This window comes from Cottoperca gobio, unplaced genomic scaffold (genome assembly GCF_900634415.1).
Source record: "Cottoperca gobio unplaced genomic scaffold, fCotGob3.1 fCotGob3_329arrow_ctg1, whole genome shotgun sequence".
In the NCBI taxonomy this organism is placed as follows: Eukaryota; Metazoa; Chordata; class Actinopteri; order Perciformes; family Bovichtidae; genus Cottoperca; species Cottoperca gobio.
This window is the reverse complement of record NW_021166935.1, coordinates 23404-45903: the sequence shown is the minus strand read 5'-3', so window position 1 is coordinate 45903 and position 22500 is coordinate 23404. Positions and strand designations below refer to the sequence as shown.

Genomic DNA, 22500 nt, shown 5'->3' with positions numbered 1-22500 from the left:
CTTCCCCGTGATAACAAGTTCATTTGATTGTTTTTCTCGATACATGAAGTTATTTACGTCAATAAATTGAAATAACAAATGTACAAATACTTAATTTATAAAAACATCAATAAAGTAATTGACTTTACAAACATTACCCCGACACACAATGTGCGATCCAACTTTCTGCATTAATGCAATCTTTTTATGCTTATATTACATTTTATTATATTTGACTTTATATTTATTGTTGTCTTTACGGAGCTAAAGAATTTCACACTACTGTTCTTTGTATAATCAGAGTGACAATAAATTCAATCAATTTAGAATGCTAAACTTGTGTTTAAAACGGCGACTGTCATCTGGGAGAAGGTGCGTACGTGCTCGAGGATGCAGGTGAGTCCCCACGATATCCTCTATCCTGTCAGGGTCTGTGGCTGAAAACAAGTTGAGAACCTGTGAGTTAAGTTTGAATTGTTTCCCTTCAGGCTCATTCTGGGCATGATGCTGACCTCCGCCTTCCTGTCCATGTGGCTCAGCAACACCGCCACCACGGCCATGATGCTACCCATCGCCAGCGCCATCCTGGAGAGCCTGTTCGGAGACCTGGAGAGCCTGAAGCAGAAGTGCAAGTCCACAGAGGATCCTGAGAACGACATCATAAACGGTACGTTGTTTAAAGACTGTAAAATAGATTAAAGACTTTAATGTCACAGCTGCAGGTTATCAGGAGTAAATGATTCAACACTAGAAAGATATAAAGTATAGAATACACAATATAAAATATAAATGCAAAGCTGCTCTAATTAATATTTGTGTTTTAACAACGAGTCCAACCAGATTTATCAACTCAATTTAACTTTATTTACTTTTACTACAGACCAAAGTGCTTCACATGGAAAAAGAAACAGAAATATACAATAACTAAAAGTTTGCAGGACAAAGATTTAAAACACTAAAATAATATAATGTTGAAAATCAGTAAATAAAAAAATAATGTAAAAACCAATGATTTAAACCTCTAAAGGTAAGAAATTAAAAGCCAGATTGAAAAGAACAATTATTTAATTTATTTTAATTTTAACGTCTTAAAGCTCATCTTTTTGTTTTTTTAACTGTTTGCCGTCGTATTCTATGAACCGCAGCCGCCTCGTGTGGGTAGAATCTTAATCTGGTTTTTGTTTTGGAAGTGAGTTAAGTTTCTTTTTTAAATGCGACTGTTTGCAGACGATGTGCTATTGTATCTATCTATGGATATGTAAGATTAATAATTGTAATATAAGTAAACTTTGTTTTTAGCCACCAACGTTAAATTATATATTGATGTAAACCCCGGCTCAATAAGGATCGCCCGCTTGCTCGGGGCAACTAAAATGCCACGTCGGGCTACTAAATCTCACTTGCCAGATAAATTAAACAAATCCTTTTTTCTGTATTTGAGGATGGAAGTAGCTAAGGAGTGAGACATCTCGCTTCCTTCTTAATAATCATGAAGATTAAACATGACTTTAGTCTTTATTGAAAACCACTAGAAGATCCCAACATATAATAATATAATAAATAAAGGATCATGTTGCTCTGTAACAGCTGGATGTGTGAATAAGCAACACTTCACTTCATCAGGTTGTCAATGTTTGCAGCTTTTTACGCTTCCCCAGATAACAAAACAAAAAACTATTAATGCCAGTTTCATTTCGCTGTCAAATAGTGACTTTACAAAATGATTTGTGCACAGACAGTGAAGATGGTTGTAGTGTTTCAACTTTGGCCTTTAATATTTAATCTAAGATGTGAACTTTGTACAGTTTTTCCAATCAGTCCTCAAAGTTTATGATTTATTATGCTGGACGGATGCAAAGTCATATATTACAGAGAGCTGAAACTGACTGCAGACACAAACTGTTTTCTTCCTGTCAGGTCAGTCCACTGTAAAGATGCATTCACTGACCTCAGTGAACTCGGAAAAACAAATACTGTCAACAGACGGGTAAGAAAAACACTCACAATCCTGAACATCCTCAAGCATCGAAATATTCTCACGTGTTTAACTACAAGATTTCTCTGGCATGTGGTGAATATGATGCTACAACAAGGAGAACGTTAGCTTAGCATAAGAGGAAACAGCTCGGCTCTGTCTCCCACGATAACAAAATCCAAGAAATAGTCTCGCACACAACCTCCTGTGAAACTCTGTGTCGTTTTATCTGCACAAATTAAACAAAAAACCCTCAAAGAGTAAAATACGCTTCTTACTATGCAGCCAAGCAAACAGCGTCTCACGTATTTGAACGTGATAATATTCTTACATTTGGTGCAGAATTGGCCGTTTCTATGCAAATAAGACTCATTGCAAAAACTGTCCAATTCACAAAGATCAGCTGACGTCACACAGCTGCAGGAAGTTATTAACGTCTTCAGAGAGTTTGTGCTGAAGCTCATCTATAAAATATGTTATTATAACTTATTTATTTTGGGATGCAATGACAGTTGTGTCATAAAACGAAAAGCTCCCCTACAGGTCGTTAAAAGAATACATGAGGGGAAAAACCCCGATATTATATAAATTAAATATAAATATAAATACAATTAATAAACTAATAATATTTTATTAGTTTTTGCAAAAAAAGTGCAAATTGTACTCAGCTGCAAAACTTTATGGCCGAGATTTAACCTGTTTTATCATTAAAGCAATTCATTCTTTGTGAATTCACCTATTTGTTAAATACAAATAAAAAACCAACAGTGTTTATTTGTGAGTTTTACAGTTCGCTTTAAACCGGCCCGGCGAGCTGTTCCCAGTCTTTGTGCTAAGCTAAGCTAACAGGCTGAAGGCTGTAACTTTTAGTTTGTCGCGTCCTTCTTCTCATCGAACTCGAAGTGTTGACGTGTGTTCCTGGTGTTGAGCAGGACGGACGGAGCGGAGCAGAGCGACACGAGGACGGCGGCGGAGATCCGCTCCGAGTCTGAGTATCAGCTGAAGGTGTGGAAAGGATTCCTGATCTGCATTCCTTATGCAGCCAGTATCGGAGGCACCGCCACGCTGACGGGCACCGCGCCCAACCTCATCCTGATCGGACAGCTGAAGAGGTAACTTTTGATTTTGTGCAGCGTTTAAACTTTGCATCATTTAAAACAGGGGTCACCGACCTTTGTGATACTGAGAGGTGCTTCAAGGTGCTGAATAATACAAAGGGCTACTTGCTTCATACAAACTTCCTGAATAACAAAGTTGCACGGTTCACCTTTAATGATAATATTATCATTAATAATAATAATAATAATCATAATAATAATAAATATTCATATATGTGAAGAGTCTGATCGCATGTTAATGTTAATTATTCCTCACAATGATTATTAACAATGATTTATGGTAGGAAACAGATATATTTAAACATTATTTATGATCACTTCTGAACCTTTCTTCTCGTCTTTGAACAGTGTTTTCAATAATAACCATCATTGCACTTTTCAAGACCGCTCCGTCCGAAAAGGCTTTCTTGTTCTTTATTAATAATGTGCAGCTCTAAATGAAGCTTCTGTTGCTTTGTGTGACTTGTTCACCGGCCTTGTGAAAAGAGATGCTGCTGTCCACAGCTGCTTTAACTCTCGGCTTGTTCTGCCCGCAGTGCTGCAGGTGCTAGTTAGTTAGTTAGTTAGTTAGTTAGTTAGTTAGTTGATATATAATATATATATATTATATATTATATATATATTATATATTATATATATAATATATTATATATATATATATTATATATATATAGCATGGTAGCTTCTGTGACACGTACCGAAGTGTCTCCACAATGTGCCGCTTTGCCGTCGCCCCACAAATGAGACACACACACTTTTCTTTCACTATTGTAAAAAATAATTCTTCCTCCCAATCATTGTGCAAATATTTTGTTTTCTTTCGCTTCTCTGCCATATTTAACGTAAAAAACGCAGCTAGCGCCCCACCGCTAGTATCTCAGCGAAAAGGGAAATGCAGATTTAGCTTGCCCCTACAGGGTCAGAGTTCATATACATAAAACATTTCAGTTTTTTTTATTCTTTATTCAATATTGTAATTTTAAAATAAAGAATAATTCAAGTGTTATTGATTCAAAAAAACAACAGCAAAACAATTAAATACAAATTTTAGACGGAGCTCCATGGTGACTAGTGCTATTTTTAGAACATGATCTGCGGGCGACTCACGTAGTCTCTGCGGGCGACCAGTCGCCTCGCGTTGGCTACCCCCGTACTAAGACAATACGAGATGAAGCAGGGACTACGTTGGCTACCCCTGATTTAAAACAATAATTTCTTTGTTTTCCAGCTACTTCCCAGAATGTGACGTCATCAACTTCGGCTCCTGGTTTGCGTTTGCGTTTCCGCTCATGCTCCTCTTCCTGTTTCTGGGATGGCTTTGGATCGCGTTCCTGCACGGGGGACTGAACACCCGGTAACTTTATACAATCATAATATTATCACTGCAGAGATATCGTTACCACTTAAAGCCAAGACAATAGAAGTTTTATCTTCTGAGGGGAAATAAACTTACTTTACAAATAAAGTTTTTTGAAGATATGAAGAGTTTTTAAAATATGTTTTAGATTAAACGACGCGTGAATATAAAAGTGCAGCTGGAATGATTTACCCGATTCATTGATTTGTCATATAAAGAAATTAAGTTTCCAGCTTCTCAAATGTGACGAAGTTTCTGCATTGAGTTCAGTTTTAAAGTACATTTTTCTGATTATATATTTACGTACTTTTACTGAGTATTTTAACAGTGTGGTATTCGTACTTTTAGTCATTCATATCTCTGTAAATAGGGATTAATGTTCTTCTCTCATTTCCTTTTCTTGTAATATGTGTTTTATGCAGATTGTGCATCACGCAACACGACCGGCGAGCACAGGCGGAGGCCCGAGCGAAGGCTCTCATCGTGGACGACTACAGGAAGCTGGGGCCCATGAAGTGAGGACGCGTGCTTCTGTGAATCACGGCAACGCAGCCGGCAGCTCTGTGATGCACACAATACACACAATACACAGAGAATACACAGAGAATACACAGAATACACAGGGAATACACAGAGAATACACAGAATACACAGGGAATACACAGAGAATACACAGAATACACAGAGAATACACAGAATACACAGAGAATACACAGAATACACAGAATACACAGAGAATACACAGAGAATACACAGAATACACAGAGAATACACAGAATATACAGAATACACTCAGAATACACAGCGAATACACAGAATACACAGAGAATACACAGAATACACAGGGAATACACTGAGAATACACAGAATACACAGAGAATACACAGAATACACAGAGAATACACAGAGAATACACAGGGAATACACATAGAATACACAGAATACACACAGAATACACAGGGAATACACAGAAAATACACAGAATACACAGAGAATACACAGAGAATACACAGGGAATACACAGAGAATACACAGAATACACAGAGAATACACAGAATACTCAGAGAATACACAGAGAATACACAGGGAATACACAGAGAATACACAGAAGACACAGAGAATACACAGAGAATACACAGCGAATACACAGAATACACAGAGAATACACACAGATACACAGAATACACAGAGAATACACAGAATACACAGAGAATACACAGAATACACAGAGAATACACAGAATACACAGAATACACAGAGAATACACAGAGAATACACAGAATACACAGAGAATACACAGAATACACAGAATACACACAGAATACACAGCGAATACAAAGAATACACAGAGAATACAAACAGAATACACAGAGAACACACAGAATACACAGAATACACAGAGAATACACAGAGAATACACAGAATACACAGAGAATACACAGAATACACAGAATACACAGAGAATACACAGAATACACACAGAATACACAGAATACACAGAATACACAGAGAATACACAGAATACACAGAGAATACACAGAATACACACAGAATACACAGAATACACAGAGAATACACAGAATACACACAGAATACACAGAATACACAGAATACACAGAGAATACACAGAATATACAGAGAACACACAGAATACACAGAATATACAGAGAATACACAGAGAATACACAGAGAATACACAGAATACACAGAGAATACACAGAATACACAGAATACACACAGAATACACAGAGAATACACAGAATACACAGAATACACACAGAATACACACAGAATACACAGAGAATACACAGAAACACAGAGAATACACAGAATACAAAGAATACACACAGAATACACAGAGAATACACAGAATACACAGAGAATACACAGAGAATACACAGAATACACAGAGAATACACAGAATACACAGAGAATACACAGAGAATACACAGAGAATACACAGAATACACAGAATACACACAGAATACACACAGAATACACACAGAATACACAGAATACACAGAGAATACACAGAATACACAGAGAATACACAGAATACACAGAGAATACACAGAGAATCACAGAGAATACACAGAATACACAGAGAATACACAGAATACACAGAGAATACACAGAGAATACACAGAGAATACAAAGAATACACAGAGAATACAAACAGAATACACAGAGAACACACAGAATACTCAGAATACACAGAGAATACACAGAGAATACACAGAATACACAGAGAATACACAGAATACACAGAATACACAGAGAATACACAGAATACACACAGAATACACAGAGAATACACAGAATACACAGAGAATACACAGAATACACACAGAATACACAGAATACACAGAGAATACACAGAATACACACAGAATACACAGAATACACAGAATACACAGAGAATACACAGAATATACAGAGAACACACAGAATACACAGAATATACAGAGAATACACAGAGAATACACAGAGAATACACAGAATACACAGAGAATACACAGAATACACAGAATACACACAGAATACACAGAGAATACACAGAATACACAGAATACACAGAGAATACACAGAGAATACACAGAGAATACACAGAAAACACAGAGAATACACAGAATACACAGAATACACACAGAATACACAGAGAATACACATAATACACAGAGAATACACAGAGAATACACAGAATACACAGAGAATACACAGAATACACAGAGAATACACAGAGAATACACAGAGAATACACAGAATACACACAGAATACACACAGAATACACAGAATACACAGAGAATACACAGAGAATACACAGAATACACAGAAAGAATACACAGAGAATACACAGAGAATACACAGAGAATACACAGAAGACACAGAATACACAGAGAATACACAGAATACACAGAGAATACACAGAGAATACACAGAGAATACACAGAATACACAGAGAATACACACAGAATACACACAGAATACACACAGAATACACAGAATACACAGAGAATACACAGAATACACACAGAATACACAATACACACAGAATACACACAGAATACACAGAATACACAGAGAATACACAGAGAATACACAGAGAATACACAGAATACACACAGAATACACACAGAATACACACAGAATACACAGAATACACAGAGAATACACACAGAATACACAGAATACACAGAATACACAGAGAATACACACAGAATACACAGAGAATACACACAGAATACACACAGAATACACAGAATACACAGAGAATACACACAGAATACACACAGAATACACAGAATACACAAGAATACACAGAATACACACAGAATACACAGAGAATACACACAGAATACACAGAGAATACACACAGAATACACAGAATACACAGAGAATACACAGAATACACAGAATACACAGAATACACAGAATACACACAGAATACACAGAGAATACACAGAATACACAGAGAATACACAGAATACACACAGAATACACAGAATACACAGAGAATACACAGAATACACAGAGAATACACAGAATACACACAGAATACACACAGAACACACAGAATACACAGAATACACACAGAATACACACAGAATACACACAGAATACACAGAATACACACAGAATACACAGAATACACACAGAATACACAGAATACACAGAATACACACAGAATACACACAGAATACACAGAATACACAGAATACACACAGAATACACAGAATACACACAGAATACACAGAATACACAGAATACACAGAATACACAGAATACACACAGAATACACACAGAATACACACAGAATACACACAGAATACACACAGAATACACAGAATACACACAGAATACACAGAATACACAGAATACACACAGAATACACAGAATACACACAGAATACACACAGAATACACAGAATACACAGAATACACAGAATACACACAGAATACACACAGAATACACAACAGAATACATACAGAATACACAGAATACACACAGAATACACAGAATACACATAATACACACAGAATACACATAATACACACAGAATACACAGAATACACACAGAATACACAGAATACACAGAATACACAAAATACACACAGAATACACAGAATACACAGAATACACAGAATACACACAGAATACACAGAATACACAGAATACACACAGAATACACAGAATACACAGAGAATACACAGAATACACACAGAATACACAGAATACACAGAATACACACAGAATACACAGAATACACAGAATACACACAGAATACACAGAATACACACAGAATACACAGAGAATACACAGAGAATACACAGAATACACACAGAATACACAGAATACACACAGAATACACACAGAATACCACAGAATACACAGAATACACACAGAATACAACAGAATACAACAACAGAATACAAAACAGAATACACAGGAATACACCACAGAATACACAGAATACACACAGAATACACACAGAATACACAGAGAATACACAGAATACACACAGAATACACAGAATACACACAGAATAACACAGAATTACACAGAATACACAGAATACACACAGAATACACAGAATACACCACTAATACACAGAATACACACAGAATACACACAGAATACACAGAATACACAGAATACACACAGAATACACATGAATACACACAGAATACACAGAATACCACACAGAATACACACAGAATACACACAGAATATACAGAATACACAGACTACACACAGCATACACACAGACTACACAGAATACACAGAATACACGCAGAATACACAGAATACACAGAATAACACAGAATACACAGAATACACACAGATACACAGAATACACACAGAATACACACAGAATACACAGAATTACACAGGAATACACACACAGACTACACAGAACTACACAGAATACACAGAATACACACAGAATACACAGAATACACACAGAATACACAGAATACACACAGAATACACAGAGAATACACCCAGAATACACAGAGAATACACAGAATACACCAGGAATACACAGAAGAATACACAGAATACACACAGAATACACACAGAATACACAGAATACACAGAATACACACAGAATACACAGAATACACACAGAATACACACAGAATACACAGAATACACAGAGATTACACACAGAATACACAGAATACACAGAATACACACAGAATACACAGAATACACACAGAATACACACAGAATACACAGAATACACAGAATACACAGAATACACAGAATACACACAGAATACACAGAATACACAGAATACACACAGAATACACACAGAATACACACAGAATACACAGAATACACACAGAATACACACAGAATACACAGAATACACAGAATACACACAGAATACACAGAATACACACAGAATACACACAGAATACACAGAATACACAGAATACACACAGAATACACAGAATACACAGAATACACACAGAATACACAGAATACACAGAATACACACAGAATACACACAGAATACACAGAATACACACAGAATACACAGAATACACAGAATACACACAGAATACACACAGAATACACAGAATACACAGAATACACACAGAATACACAGAATACACAGAATACACACAGAATACACAGAATACACAGAATACACAGAATACACACAGAATACACAGAATACACAGAATACACAAAATACACACAGAATACACAGAATACACACAGAATACACACAGAATACACAGAATACACAGAATACACACATAATACACACAGAATACACAGAATACACAGAATACACAGAATACACAGAATACACAGAATACACACAGAATACACAGAATACACACAGAATACACAGAATACACAGAATACACACATAATACACACAGAATACATACAGAATACACAGAATACACACAGAATACACAGAATACACAGAATACACACAGAATACACAGAATACACAGAATACACAGAATACACACAGAATACACAGAATACACAGAATACACAGAATACACACAGAATACACAGAATACACAGAATACACACAGAATACACCAGGAATACACAGAATACACACAGAATACAAGAATACCACAGAATACACACAGAATACACAGAATACACAGATACACACAGAATACACACAGCATACACAGAATACACACAGAATACAACAGAATACACAGAATACACACATAATACACACAGAATACCTCAGAATACACAGAATAACACAGAATACACAGAATACACAGAATACACACAGAATACACAGAATACACATAATACACCAGAATACACACAGAATACACAGAATACACAGAATACACCAGAATACACACAGAATACACAGAATACACACAGAATACACACAGAATACACAGAATACACAGAATACACACATAATAACACAGAATACACATAATACACAGAATACACAGAATACCAACAGAATACCACAGAATACACCAGAATACACAGAATACAACAGAATACACACAGAAATACCACAGAATACAACATAATACACACAGAATACATACAGAATACACAGAATACACACAGAATACACACAAGAATACACAGAATACACACAGAATTACACAGAATACACACAGAATACACAGAATACCACAGAATACACACAGAATACACAGAATACACAGAATACACAGAATACACACAGAATACACAGAATACACACAGAATACACAGAATACACAAGAATACACACAGAATACACACAGAATACACAGAATACACACAGAATACACACAGAATACACACAGAATATACAGAACACAGTAATACACAGAATACACAGAATACACACAGGAATACCGAACACCAGAATACACAGAATACACACAGAATACACAGAATACACAGAATACACACAGAATACACAGACTACACAGAATACACAGAATACACAGAATACCACAGAATACACACAGGAATACACAGAATACACATAATACACACAGAATACACAGAATACACAGAATACACACAGAATACACAGAATACACACAGAATACACAAGAATACACACAGAATACACCAGAATACACAGAATACACAGAATCACACAGAACACGAATACACACAGAATACACAAGAATACACAAGAATACACACAGAATACACAGAATACACACAGAATAACACAGAATACACAGGAATACACACAGAATACACACAGAATACACAGAATACACACAGAATACACACAGAATACACAGAATACACACAGAATACACAGAATACACACAGAATACACAGAATACACAGAATACACAGAATACACAGAATACACAGAATACACACAGAATACACAGAATACACACAGAATACACACAGAATACACAGAATACACACATAATACACACAGAATACACACAGAATACACAGAATACACAGAATACACACAGAATACACAGAATACACACAGAATACACAGAATACACAGAATACACAGAATACACACAGAATACACAGAATACACAGAATACACAGAATACACACAGAATACACAGAATACACACAGAATACACACAGAATACACAGAATACACAGAATACACAGAATACACAGAATACACAGAATACACAGAATACACAGAATACACAGAATACACACAGAATACACAGAATACACAGAATACACAGAATACACACAGAATACACACAGAATACACAGAATACACACAGAATACACACAGAATACACAGAATTACACACAGAATACACACAGAATACACACAGAATACACACAGAATACACACAGAATACACACAGAATACACACAGAATACACAGAGAATACACACAGAATACACAGAATACACAGAATACACACAGAATACACAGAATACACAGAATACACAGAATACACAGAATACACACAGAATACACACAGAATACACAGAATACACACAGAATACACAGAATACACACAGAATACACAGAATACACACAGAATACACACAGAATACACAGAATACACACAGAATACACAGACTACACAGAATACACACAGAATACACACAATACACACATAATACACACAGAATACATAAGAATACACAGAATACACACGAATACACAGAATACACAGAATACACAGAATACACACAGAATACACAGAATACACATAATACACAGAATACACACAGAATACACAGAATACCAACAGAATACCACAGAATACACACAGAATACACAGAATACACACATAATACACCACATAATACATACAGAATACACAGAATACACACAGAATACACAGAATACACAGAATACACAGAATACACACAGAATACACATAATACACAGAATACACACAGAATACACAGAATACACACAGAATACACACAGAATACATACAGAATACACACAGAATACACACAGAATACACAGAATACACAGAATACACATAATACCACAGAATACACACAGAACACACACAGAATACACAGAATACACAGCAGAATACACAGAATACACACAGAATACACAGAATACACAGAATACACAGAATACACACAGAATACACAGAATACCACAGAATACACACAGAATACACAGAATACACAGAATACACACAGAATACACAGAATACACACGAATACACACAGAATACACAGAATACACACAGAATACACAGAATACACAGAATACACACAGAATACACAGAATACACAGAATACACAGAATACACACAGAATACACAGAATACACACAGAATACACAGAATACACAGAATACACACAGAATACACAGAATACACAGAATACACACAGAATACACAGAATACACACAGAATACACAGAATACACACAGAATACACAGAATACACAGAATAACACAGAATACACAGAATACACACAGAATACACAGAATACACAGAATACACACAGAATACACAGAATACACACAGAATACACAGAATACACAGAATACACAGAATACACACAGAATACACAGAATAACACAGAATACACAGAATACACACAGAATACACAGAATACACAGAATACACAGAATACACAGAATACACACAGAATACACAAGAATACACAGAATACACAGAATACACACAGAATACACAGAATACACACAGAATACACACAGAATTACAGCAGAATACACACGAATACACCAGAATACACACAGAATACACAGAATACACACAGAATACACACAGAATACACACAGAATACACACAGAATAACACAGAATACACAGAATACACAGAATACACGAATACACAGAATACACACGAATACACACAGAATACACAAGAATACACAGAATACACAGAATACACCACCATACACAGAATTACACAGAAACTACCACAGAATACACAGAATACACCAGAATACACAGAATACACACAGAATACACAGAATACACACAGAATACACAGAATACACAGAATACACAGAATACACACAGAATACACACAGAATACACAGAATACACACAGAATACACAGAATACACAGAATACACAGAATACACAGAATACACACAGAATACACAGAATACACAGAATACACACAGAATACACAGAATACACAGAATACACACAGAATACACACAGAATACACAGAATACACAGAATACACAACAGAATACCACAGAATACACAAGAATACACACAGAATACACACAGAATACACACAGAATACACAGAATACACCAGAATACACACAGATACACACAGAATACAACACAGAGAATACACAGAATACACACAGATACACACAGAATACACAGAATACACAGAATACACACAGAATACACAGAATCCACACAGGAATACACACAGAATACACAGAATACACACAGAATACACAACAGAATACACACAGAATACACACCTAAAGCTCTTTTATTCCTGCATTTGTTTGATGTACAAACTTTTAAAATGTAACCAAAGCTTTGAATAATTAATCAGTTAAATATCTGAAGTGTCCGTCATATAGTGTCAAGATCGTTCGTTATGTCTTTAGTTTGTGTGTGTGTGTGTGTGTGTGTGTGTGTGTGGTGTGTGTGTGTGTGTGTGTGTGTGTGTGTGTGTGTTTGCTCACTCAGTTTTGCAGAGAGGGCGATCTCCTTCTTCTTCGTGTTGTTTGCTGTCCTGCTCTTCACTAGAGATCCCAAGTTTGTGACGGGCTGGTCTGTGATCTTTAAGAAAGGGTGAGGAAGACTCTGCTTCTTGTATCTGCTTCCTGTTTGTAATCTCTGCAGTGAGTCTGCTTCTTGTATCTGCTTCCTGTTTGTAATCTCTGCAGTGAGTCTGCTTCTTGTATCTGCTTCCTGTTTGTAATCTCTGCAGTGAGTCTGCTTCTTGTATCTGCTTCCTGTTTGTAATCTTCGCAGTGAGTCTGCTTCTTGTATCTGCTTCCTGTTTGTAATCTCTGCAGTGAGTCTGCTTCTTGTATCTGCTTCCTGTTTGTAATCTCTGCAGTGAGTCTGCTTCTTGTATCTGCTTCCTGTTGTAATCTCTGCAGTGAGTCTGCTTCTTGTATCTTGCTTCCTGTTTGTAATCTTCGCAGTGAGTCTGCTTCTTGTATCTGCTTCCTGTTTGTAATCTCTGCAGTGAGTCTGCTTCTTGTATCTGCTTCCTGTTTGTAATCTTCGCAGTGAGTCTGCTTCTTGTATCTGCTTCCTGTTTGTAATCTCTGCAGTGAGTCTGCTTCTTGTATCTGCTTCCTGTTTGTAATCTCTGCAGTGAGTCTGCTTCTTGTATCTGCTTCCTGTTTGTAATCTTCGCAGTGAGTCTGCTTCTTGTATCTGCTTCCTGTTTGTAATCTCTGCAGTGAGTCTGCTTCTTGTATCTGCTTCCTGTTTGTAATCTCGCAGTGAGTCTGCTTCTTGTATCTGCTTCCTGTTTGTAATCTTCGCAGTGAGTCTGCTTCTTGTATCTGCTTCCTGTTTGTAATCTCTGCAGTGAGGTCTGCTTCTTGTATCTGCTTCCTGTTTGTAATCTCTGCAGTGAGTCTGCTTCTTGTATCTGCTTCCTGTTTGTAATCTCCGCAGTGAGTCTGCTTCTTGTATCTGCTTCCTGTTTGTAATCTCTGCAGTGAGTCTGCTTCTTGTATCTGCTTCCTGTTTGTAATCTCTGCAGTGAGTCTGCTTCTTGTATCTGCTTCCTGTTTGTAATCTTCGCAGTGAGTCTGCTTCTTGTATCTGCTTCCTGTTTGTAATCTTCGCAGTGAGTCTGCTTCTTGTATCTGCTTCCTGTTTGTAATCTCTGCAGTGAGTCTGCTTCTTGTATCTGCTTCCTGTTTGTAATCTCTGCAGTGAGTCTGCTTCTTGTATCTGCTTCCTGTTTGTAATCTTCACAGTGAGTCTGTTTCAGATGCATCTCTGTTGACGCCGCCCTCCTCGTTGTCTTTCAGGTACGTCTCAGACGCCGTCACAGGTGTGATCATCGTCTCCATTCTGTTCTTCTTCCCTTCGCAGAAACCGTCTCTGAGCTGGTGGCTCGACCCTCAAGGTCAGAAAGCTCTGAACACTCAGGTCACCTGAACACTTCCTGTGCAAACTAATCTGAAGAAATGTTCAAAATCTGTCCAATAGTTTGTCTGAAAAGTGAGATTTTCTTCTCAATGCTATATTTATTCTCTGAACACGAGAGACAGTTAACATTTACCCAAAGACCAGAATCAGAAACACGTTACTGAAGTTCTGAAGGCTTCAGATCCATTCTCTTCAAGACCAAGGACCCCCGAACTGAAGGAGAGATGGAGCAGGGACCCCCACTATATATATATTGTATAAGTGTTTTATATTCAGCTGGGCTGGTGCAGTGTATAAACACAGCTGATATTATCAATACTCTTCAATGAACACACAAGTTCATAGATTCAGGTTTGTATTTTAAACATGTGCAGGTTCCCACTGCCAGATGATTATTATAGGTGCTGCCTCACCTGCATCTTCCCCGCTGGTCTCTGAGGTGGAGGCTCTCAGGTGGAGGTATCTTCTTTTCAGTAATATTGCAGCGTGCGTCCTCGTGTCTGGGATCTTAGTCAGCTGGGGACCGAATAGGCTCTCGGCCAATCACAGGAAACCTGACAGAGCCAGCGGCCTTGTGATTGGCAGAGCAGCGATGGGGGCGGGTCCTTCTCTTTGCGTACAGGAGGTTGTGCGGGACAGGTGGAGGACAGTCTCGTGCTGTACTCAGATTTCAGTTATATTTAATATATCATCGAATATTTTACTGACTGGGATAATATCATTGAGGTTATTGTATAAATAAAAATATATATATGTTTGTATAAAGTTAATTGTGCCAAACAAAATATAGTAAATATTTGTAAAAGTTTTGAAGCGCTCCGTTCTGTAACTCTGACACGATTATTGCAAATACTGCAAATAAGACGAGGAATGTTAATAATGTAGATTAAAGAGGGATTATAGAGTAAATGTCCCGTCTGGATGTGAAACTGTACTTTCTCTGTTTCTGTGATTAGAATAATCTGTCAAAACTATGTTGTCACAGTGTGTGTGTGTGTGTGTGTGTGTGTGTGTGTGTGTGTGTGTGTGTGTGTGTATATATATTATGTTCAGCTGGTCAAATAAACCGCTGGACACAAGTAAAACAGAAGAAGAGGAAAAGCTCGTGGGGCTCGTTTGTCCTTCACAATGTGGGTCAAAGCTTTGGAGCGGAACATGAAGGACAGAATAATAAAGATAAAATATCTAAAACAAAGTTATTGATTTTTACTTTAAGAAGCTGCACTCTAAATAACTATTGTAATTGTATTACTTCTAGTTTGATTCTAAGGAGCCTCTAAAGTAAAGTTCTTCTTTTCTTTTGTTACTTTTGAAGATAATAACTTGTGAATTAAATACGCTTTTTAAAGATGTGCAGGAAAATGTATTATTCACGTGAATCTCAGATTAAATCAACGCAGTGACGACGACTTATTACAGTAAACACATCCTAAATATACGGACGTATTATATTTAATATAACCATCCTGTGTTTCCACAGCTTCTAACACGCCGTACATTCCTCTGCTCTCATGGAAGAAGGCTCAGGAGTCGGTTCCCTGGAACATCCTCCTGCTGCTCGGCGGCGGCTTCGCGATGGCTAAAGCTTGTGAGGTAAACATGTTGATTCACGCTCATCAGTTTACCTGCGAAACATTGCATGAAGACGGGAGGCTGCGCTCACGTTTGTTGGTTTCACATTGTGGGTTAACTGTAGCGACATATTTAATGTAGTAAAGTGGTAATTATTACATTTCTATTCAGATATATTGTACATATTCTTTTTTTACAAACGTATTATACTTTATAATATGTTTCTTGACTTTTGCACTTGTATTTCATGCTCGAGCTTTATTGTTATGCACCAATAAACCAAAACTGATTCCGTGCTCATCTTACTCTAACTCTCTGTAAGTTTCCCTCCAGCTCAATGATTCTGTGCACGTCTCTCCTGTCGGCTCTGTTCTCCACTTTGCTTTTATTATGTTGAGATTTGACCTTTGACCTTTGACCTGGATCTCGTGGCGTTTGGCAGGAGTCCGGGCTCGCCTCCTGGATCGGGGGCCACCTCCACCCTCTGGCCGAGGTCCCTCCGGCCGCAGCTGTGATGTTGATCACTGCTTTCCTGGCCTGCTTCACTGAGTTCGCCAGCAACACGGCAACAATCATCATATTCTTACCCGTCATTGCTGAGCTGGTAAGACCGGTGTTCAACTCACTGACGCGCTGTAGCTGCGTGTCTGCCAAACCAACGTCAGAGCTTTATGAAATGATATTCCCCCGGGCTCAGACATGCAAGACATGGACTGTGGAATATACTCTCTTTGTAGTCGTTTTGTTTCTATTTGTAGTCCTTTTGTGTCTCTTTGAAGTCATTGTGTGTCTCTTTGTAGTTGTTTTGTGTCTCTTTGTAGTCATGTTGTGTCTCTTTGTAGTTGTTTTGTGTCTCTTTGTAGTCATGTTGTGTCTCTTTGTAGTCGTTTTGTGTCTCTTTGTAGTAATTGTGTGTCTCTTTGAAGTCTTTTTGTGTCTCTTTGTAGTCATGTTGTGTCTCTTTGTAGTCGTTTTGTGTCTCTTTGTAGTCATTTTGTGTCTCTTTGAAGTCGTTTTGTGTCTCTTTGTAGTAATTTTGTGTCTCTTTGAAGTTTTTTTGTGTCTCTTTGTAGTCATGTTGTGTTTCTTTGAAGTCATTTTGTGTCTCTTTGAAGTCATTTTGTGTCTCTTTGAAGTCATTTTGTGTCTCTTTGTAGTCATGTTGTCTCTTTGTAGTCGTTTTGTGTCTCTTTGTAGTCGTTTTGTGTCTCTTTGCAGTCCTTTTGTGTCTCTTTGTAGTAATTCTGTGTCTCTTTGTAGTAATTGTGTGTCTCTTTGAAGTCTTTTTGTGTCTCTTTGTAGTCATGTTGTGTCTCTTTGTAGTCGTTTTGTGTCTCTTTGTAGTCATTTTGTGTCTCTTTGAAGTCGTTTTGTGTTTATTTGTAGTGGTTTTGTGTCTGTGTAGTAATTTTGTGTCTCTTTGAAGTAATTTTGTCTCTTTGTAGTCGTTTTGTGTCTCTTTGTAGTAATTTTGTGTCTCTTTGAAGTTTTTTTGTGTCTCTTTGTAGTCATGTTGTGTTTCTTTGAAGTCATTTTGTGTCTCTTTGAAGTCATTTTGTGTCTCTTTGTAGTCATGTTGTCTCTTTGTAGTCGTTTTGTGTCTCTTTGTAGTCGTTTTGTGTCTCTTTGCAGTCCTTTTGTGTCTCTTTGAAGTCATTTTGTGTCTCTTTGAAGTCATTTTGTGTCTCTTTGTAGTCGTTTTGTGTCTCTTTGTAGTCGCGTTATGTCTCTTTTTGGTCATTTTTTGTCTCTTTGAAGTCGTTTTGTGTCTCTTTGTGGTCATTTTGTGTCTCTTTGCAGAAAATTACATATTTAAACCATATTTTTTTTATTTAGTTTTTGCCCGGAACAAGGTGTCCCAAACGTCCTGGGTAGATGTAATTTTGGGAAAGTTAATTCCATGTATGTTGAACAAAAAATTTCGCATTTGGGTTGGGCTTGACTTGCAGACACATGTATCTGTTCAGGGATTGTCCTTAAACTGCTACACATGAACATGACAGTCAGGTACACGTGCAGCCTCCATTACAAGACAGAGCAGTGGAAACTCTTGAAGCAGATGGGGAACAGGGTTAAAGCCTTGTTAAACTCTCTGTTTGCAGCCTGTTGGGCATTAACTGTCGTCCATAATCATTATCTGGAGCTTTTTGTACTTTATAGCAGTGCCTATACTGCAAAGTACGCATTGAGAGAATTGTTTACAGGGCATATAGAAGGCTTAGTGTGCTGGCTTCTCATTTATTTAAAAACGTATTGAACATTAACCACCCGTAATTTAGCTTAAAAGGCCAGTTCACCCATATTACCTGTCGTGATATGGAGCCATGCACAACTTTTATTTGAAATGATCAGAGTTGAATGCATCGACTCACTGGGGAAATGCTGATATGTTCCTTATAATTGGTCTAAATTCACTTTTACATTTGTTTTGGATAGCTGTATAAACTAAAAAAAACTAAACAACTCTCTTCTATTCTACTGGGTGGACGCAGAATAAAACAAATGGATATAATGGTGGCGGCCAGGAGCCTCTAGGCAACTCATTATGTAGGACATGTTAAGGAGGAAGTCAAAGGTGTGTTTCTGTGGGTCCATGTGTTGATTCAACCCACCTACGGATGTTGTACTCTTTAAAACATGCACCCTCTCCACAAGGCCTGAGCAGATTTTTACCCTTCAAACTGCATTTGAGACGTTCATCTCGCTTCGTTCTTTTGCAATTTGAACTGCGAAGATCGCCCTTACAAATCTCTCACAATGTTAGATTATATAAGGAAACATGGGACACTGGGAGCCCTTGTAGATCTTGGCTGGAATATAAAGTTTTGTGGGTTTGAACGGTGCTTTTCCAAATGAAATAGTTTGCCGTATTGGCGCCACCGAAGGTGTGAAATGATTTACATCCTCTCCTGAAACTCTTTGTTTCTGCAGGCTATTCACGTCTCAGTGAACCCTCTGTACTTCATGATACCTGCAACAGTAGGATGTTCATATGCCTTCATGCTGCCGGTGTCCACGCCACCCAACTCCATCGCCTTCGCATCAGGACATCTCATGGTCAAAGACATGGTACGACTCGCATCAGACACTGTTCACACCAAACGTGAAGCCATCACCTCGCGTTTGACCGCAGGATCATTTGTGTTTATTCGTGTTGTTCGCACATTTTAATTACTCCTCAATGACCTTTGATCTGTGTTTTGTAGTTAAATCACATAATTTTGCTGTAATTTAACTGCAATAAAAGGATAAAAAGGATACCGAATTAACTCCATCATGATGCTGGTTTGTAAGAAGTCTGAGTTGTTGCTTCATCAGGTCTGTCCGCAACACGACAAGCAGACAACTCTTAAATTGCTTGTTTTCTGAATGGAGTTTGGCATCCAGCTCCATCAACACTCAAAAATAACGTTTAAATTTGGCATGAATACGTTTAATACACATGCATAACTACATACTGTGTGACTTTAAAATGATGTAAACTCAGCAGCTTTAAGATGTTTATTATTGACGACAGGAGGCCACAGACACCACAACACGCAAGAATTTGGGTCTTTGCGTTATGTTTGTATTTAATCACGACGCGCAATTTGTGTGAACAGAAATCCATTTCTGACTCAACAGCGTCCGGAGAATCTCACGTCCTGAATGACATGATGTCTAACCGCGACTTTCATAGTGATCGCACTCAAACATGAAATATGTTCATGTCTCCTCTCAGGTGAAGACTGGCATCGTGATGAACATCCTGGGCATCCTCTCCGTGTCTCTGGCCATGAACACGTGGGGCGTGGCCATGTTCGACCTCAAGTCGTACCCTGAGTGGGCTATGCCCCACAACAAGTCTGCTGCTGTTACTGACGTGCACCTGTCTCTCGTGCAGTCACTCAATGCTACACTCTGAACAAACGTCTTTCTGTGTCAGTAACATGTCCGACGCTCCGGGAGCTTCAGCTGTTACCTGTTATGATGAATTTAATACGTTTCTGATTCTCGGAGGCAAAGATTTCCCGCTGTGACGTCCAAGTTTAAGTTGCAAATGATGCAACAAGCTCCATTGTTTTACTCTGTGCCTTCCTGGACCTGCACAGGAGACATTGAAGCTCAACAGCGTCGACAGTCGGAGCTCTGAAGACTGCAGAGTGCTGCTTGTGTTGAAGCTCCTGCGCTGACCTCTGCTGGAAGAATGACACAAACTTCTGTGAATAATTATCTTTAAATATATATTTTTGTTTAAAATCACTGGGATCATATTACTTGTTTGTGTATTTAAAGCTCACAAATAATATTTTAAATCTTTTCTATATTAGAGTTTGAATCTTAATGAATGTGTAAATGTTGTTACAAAGTGATTTGCTGTTACAAATAAATGAGTTTTATGATAATTGAGTTGCATGTGGTGTGTTGGCTGGAGCGCCTGCACAGAGCAGGTGTACTGTTCAGAGCTTCTAATACTAATGGATCTTAAGGTTTGCACATATCTTAACACACGTTGGCGTCTGCACACACACAGAGCGAGAGCCGGTTGTAAATTCCTCACAATGTCTGTTTGCTGGAGTAAAGTGTGAATCACGAGGCCGGACAACAATGGTTAACTTGTGCAGAGTGTTAGCACGGTCAGTACAAAAGGTCACGTGGTGTTTCAATGCAGGACGGGATGTACAAAGTGAACCAAAGCTTTTCAGGATCAAAGACTGTTTAGAAATATGTCAATATTCAGTTTCTCATGTGTCTTCTGCCCTCGCTGTGTGTACTAGTGTATACTGCACATGTGCAGCTAAACTCGCTTTTAATAATTAATAATAATAATTTAAGATTGCCTTTGAAATTTCCACTGGAGCCAATTGTAAAACTGATGTTTTATTATCAATAATTAGTAATTAGCTTGTTTTTGCCTATGAGACACGTTCTGCTCATTTTCAGGTATATACTTGTATTTTGGGTGGGT

At 37.6% G+C, this 22500-nt stretch overlaps 1 protein-coding gene across 1 annotated transcript in view; it reads left to right on the top strand.

The window, feature by feature from the left end:
* Window positions 1-21941, top strand: part of slc13a3 (solute carrier family 13 member 3) — a 24481-nt gene extending 2540 nt beyond the window's left edge. The window contains exons 3-13 of the mRNA XM_029427490.1: window positions 468-646; window positions 1897-1966; window positions 2887-3066; window positions 4301-4426; window positions 4852-4944; window positions 14550-14654; window positions 15860-15957; window positions 17461-17573; window positions 17995-18156; window positions 20484-20621; window positions 21274-21941. Coding sequence (XP_029283350.1) covers window positions 468-646; window positions 1897-1966; window positions 2887-3066; window positions 4301-4426; window positions 4852-4944; window positions 14550-14654; window positions 15860-15957; window positions 17461-17573; window positions 17995-18156; window positions 20484-20621; window positions 21274-21456 — 1447 coding nt within the window. The 3' untranslated portion in view covers window positions 21457-21941. The remainder of the gene's footprint in view (window positions 1-467; window positions 647-1896; window positions 1967-2886; window positions 3067-4300; window positions 4427-4851; window positions 4945-14549; window positions 14655-15859; window positions 15958-17460; window positions 17574-17994; window positions 18157-20483; window positions 20622-21273) is intronic.
* The last annotated feature ends 559 nt before the right edge of the window (window positions 21942-22500 follow it).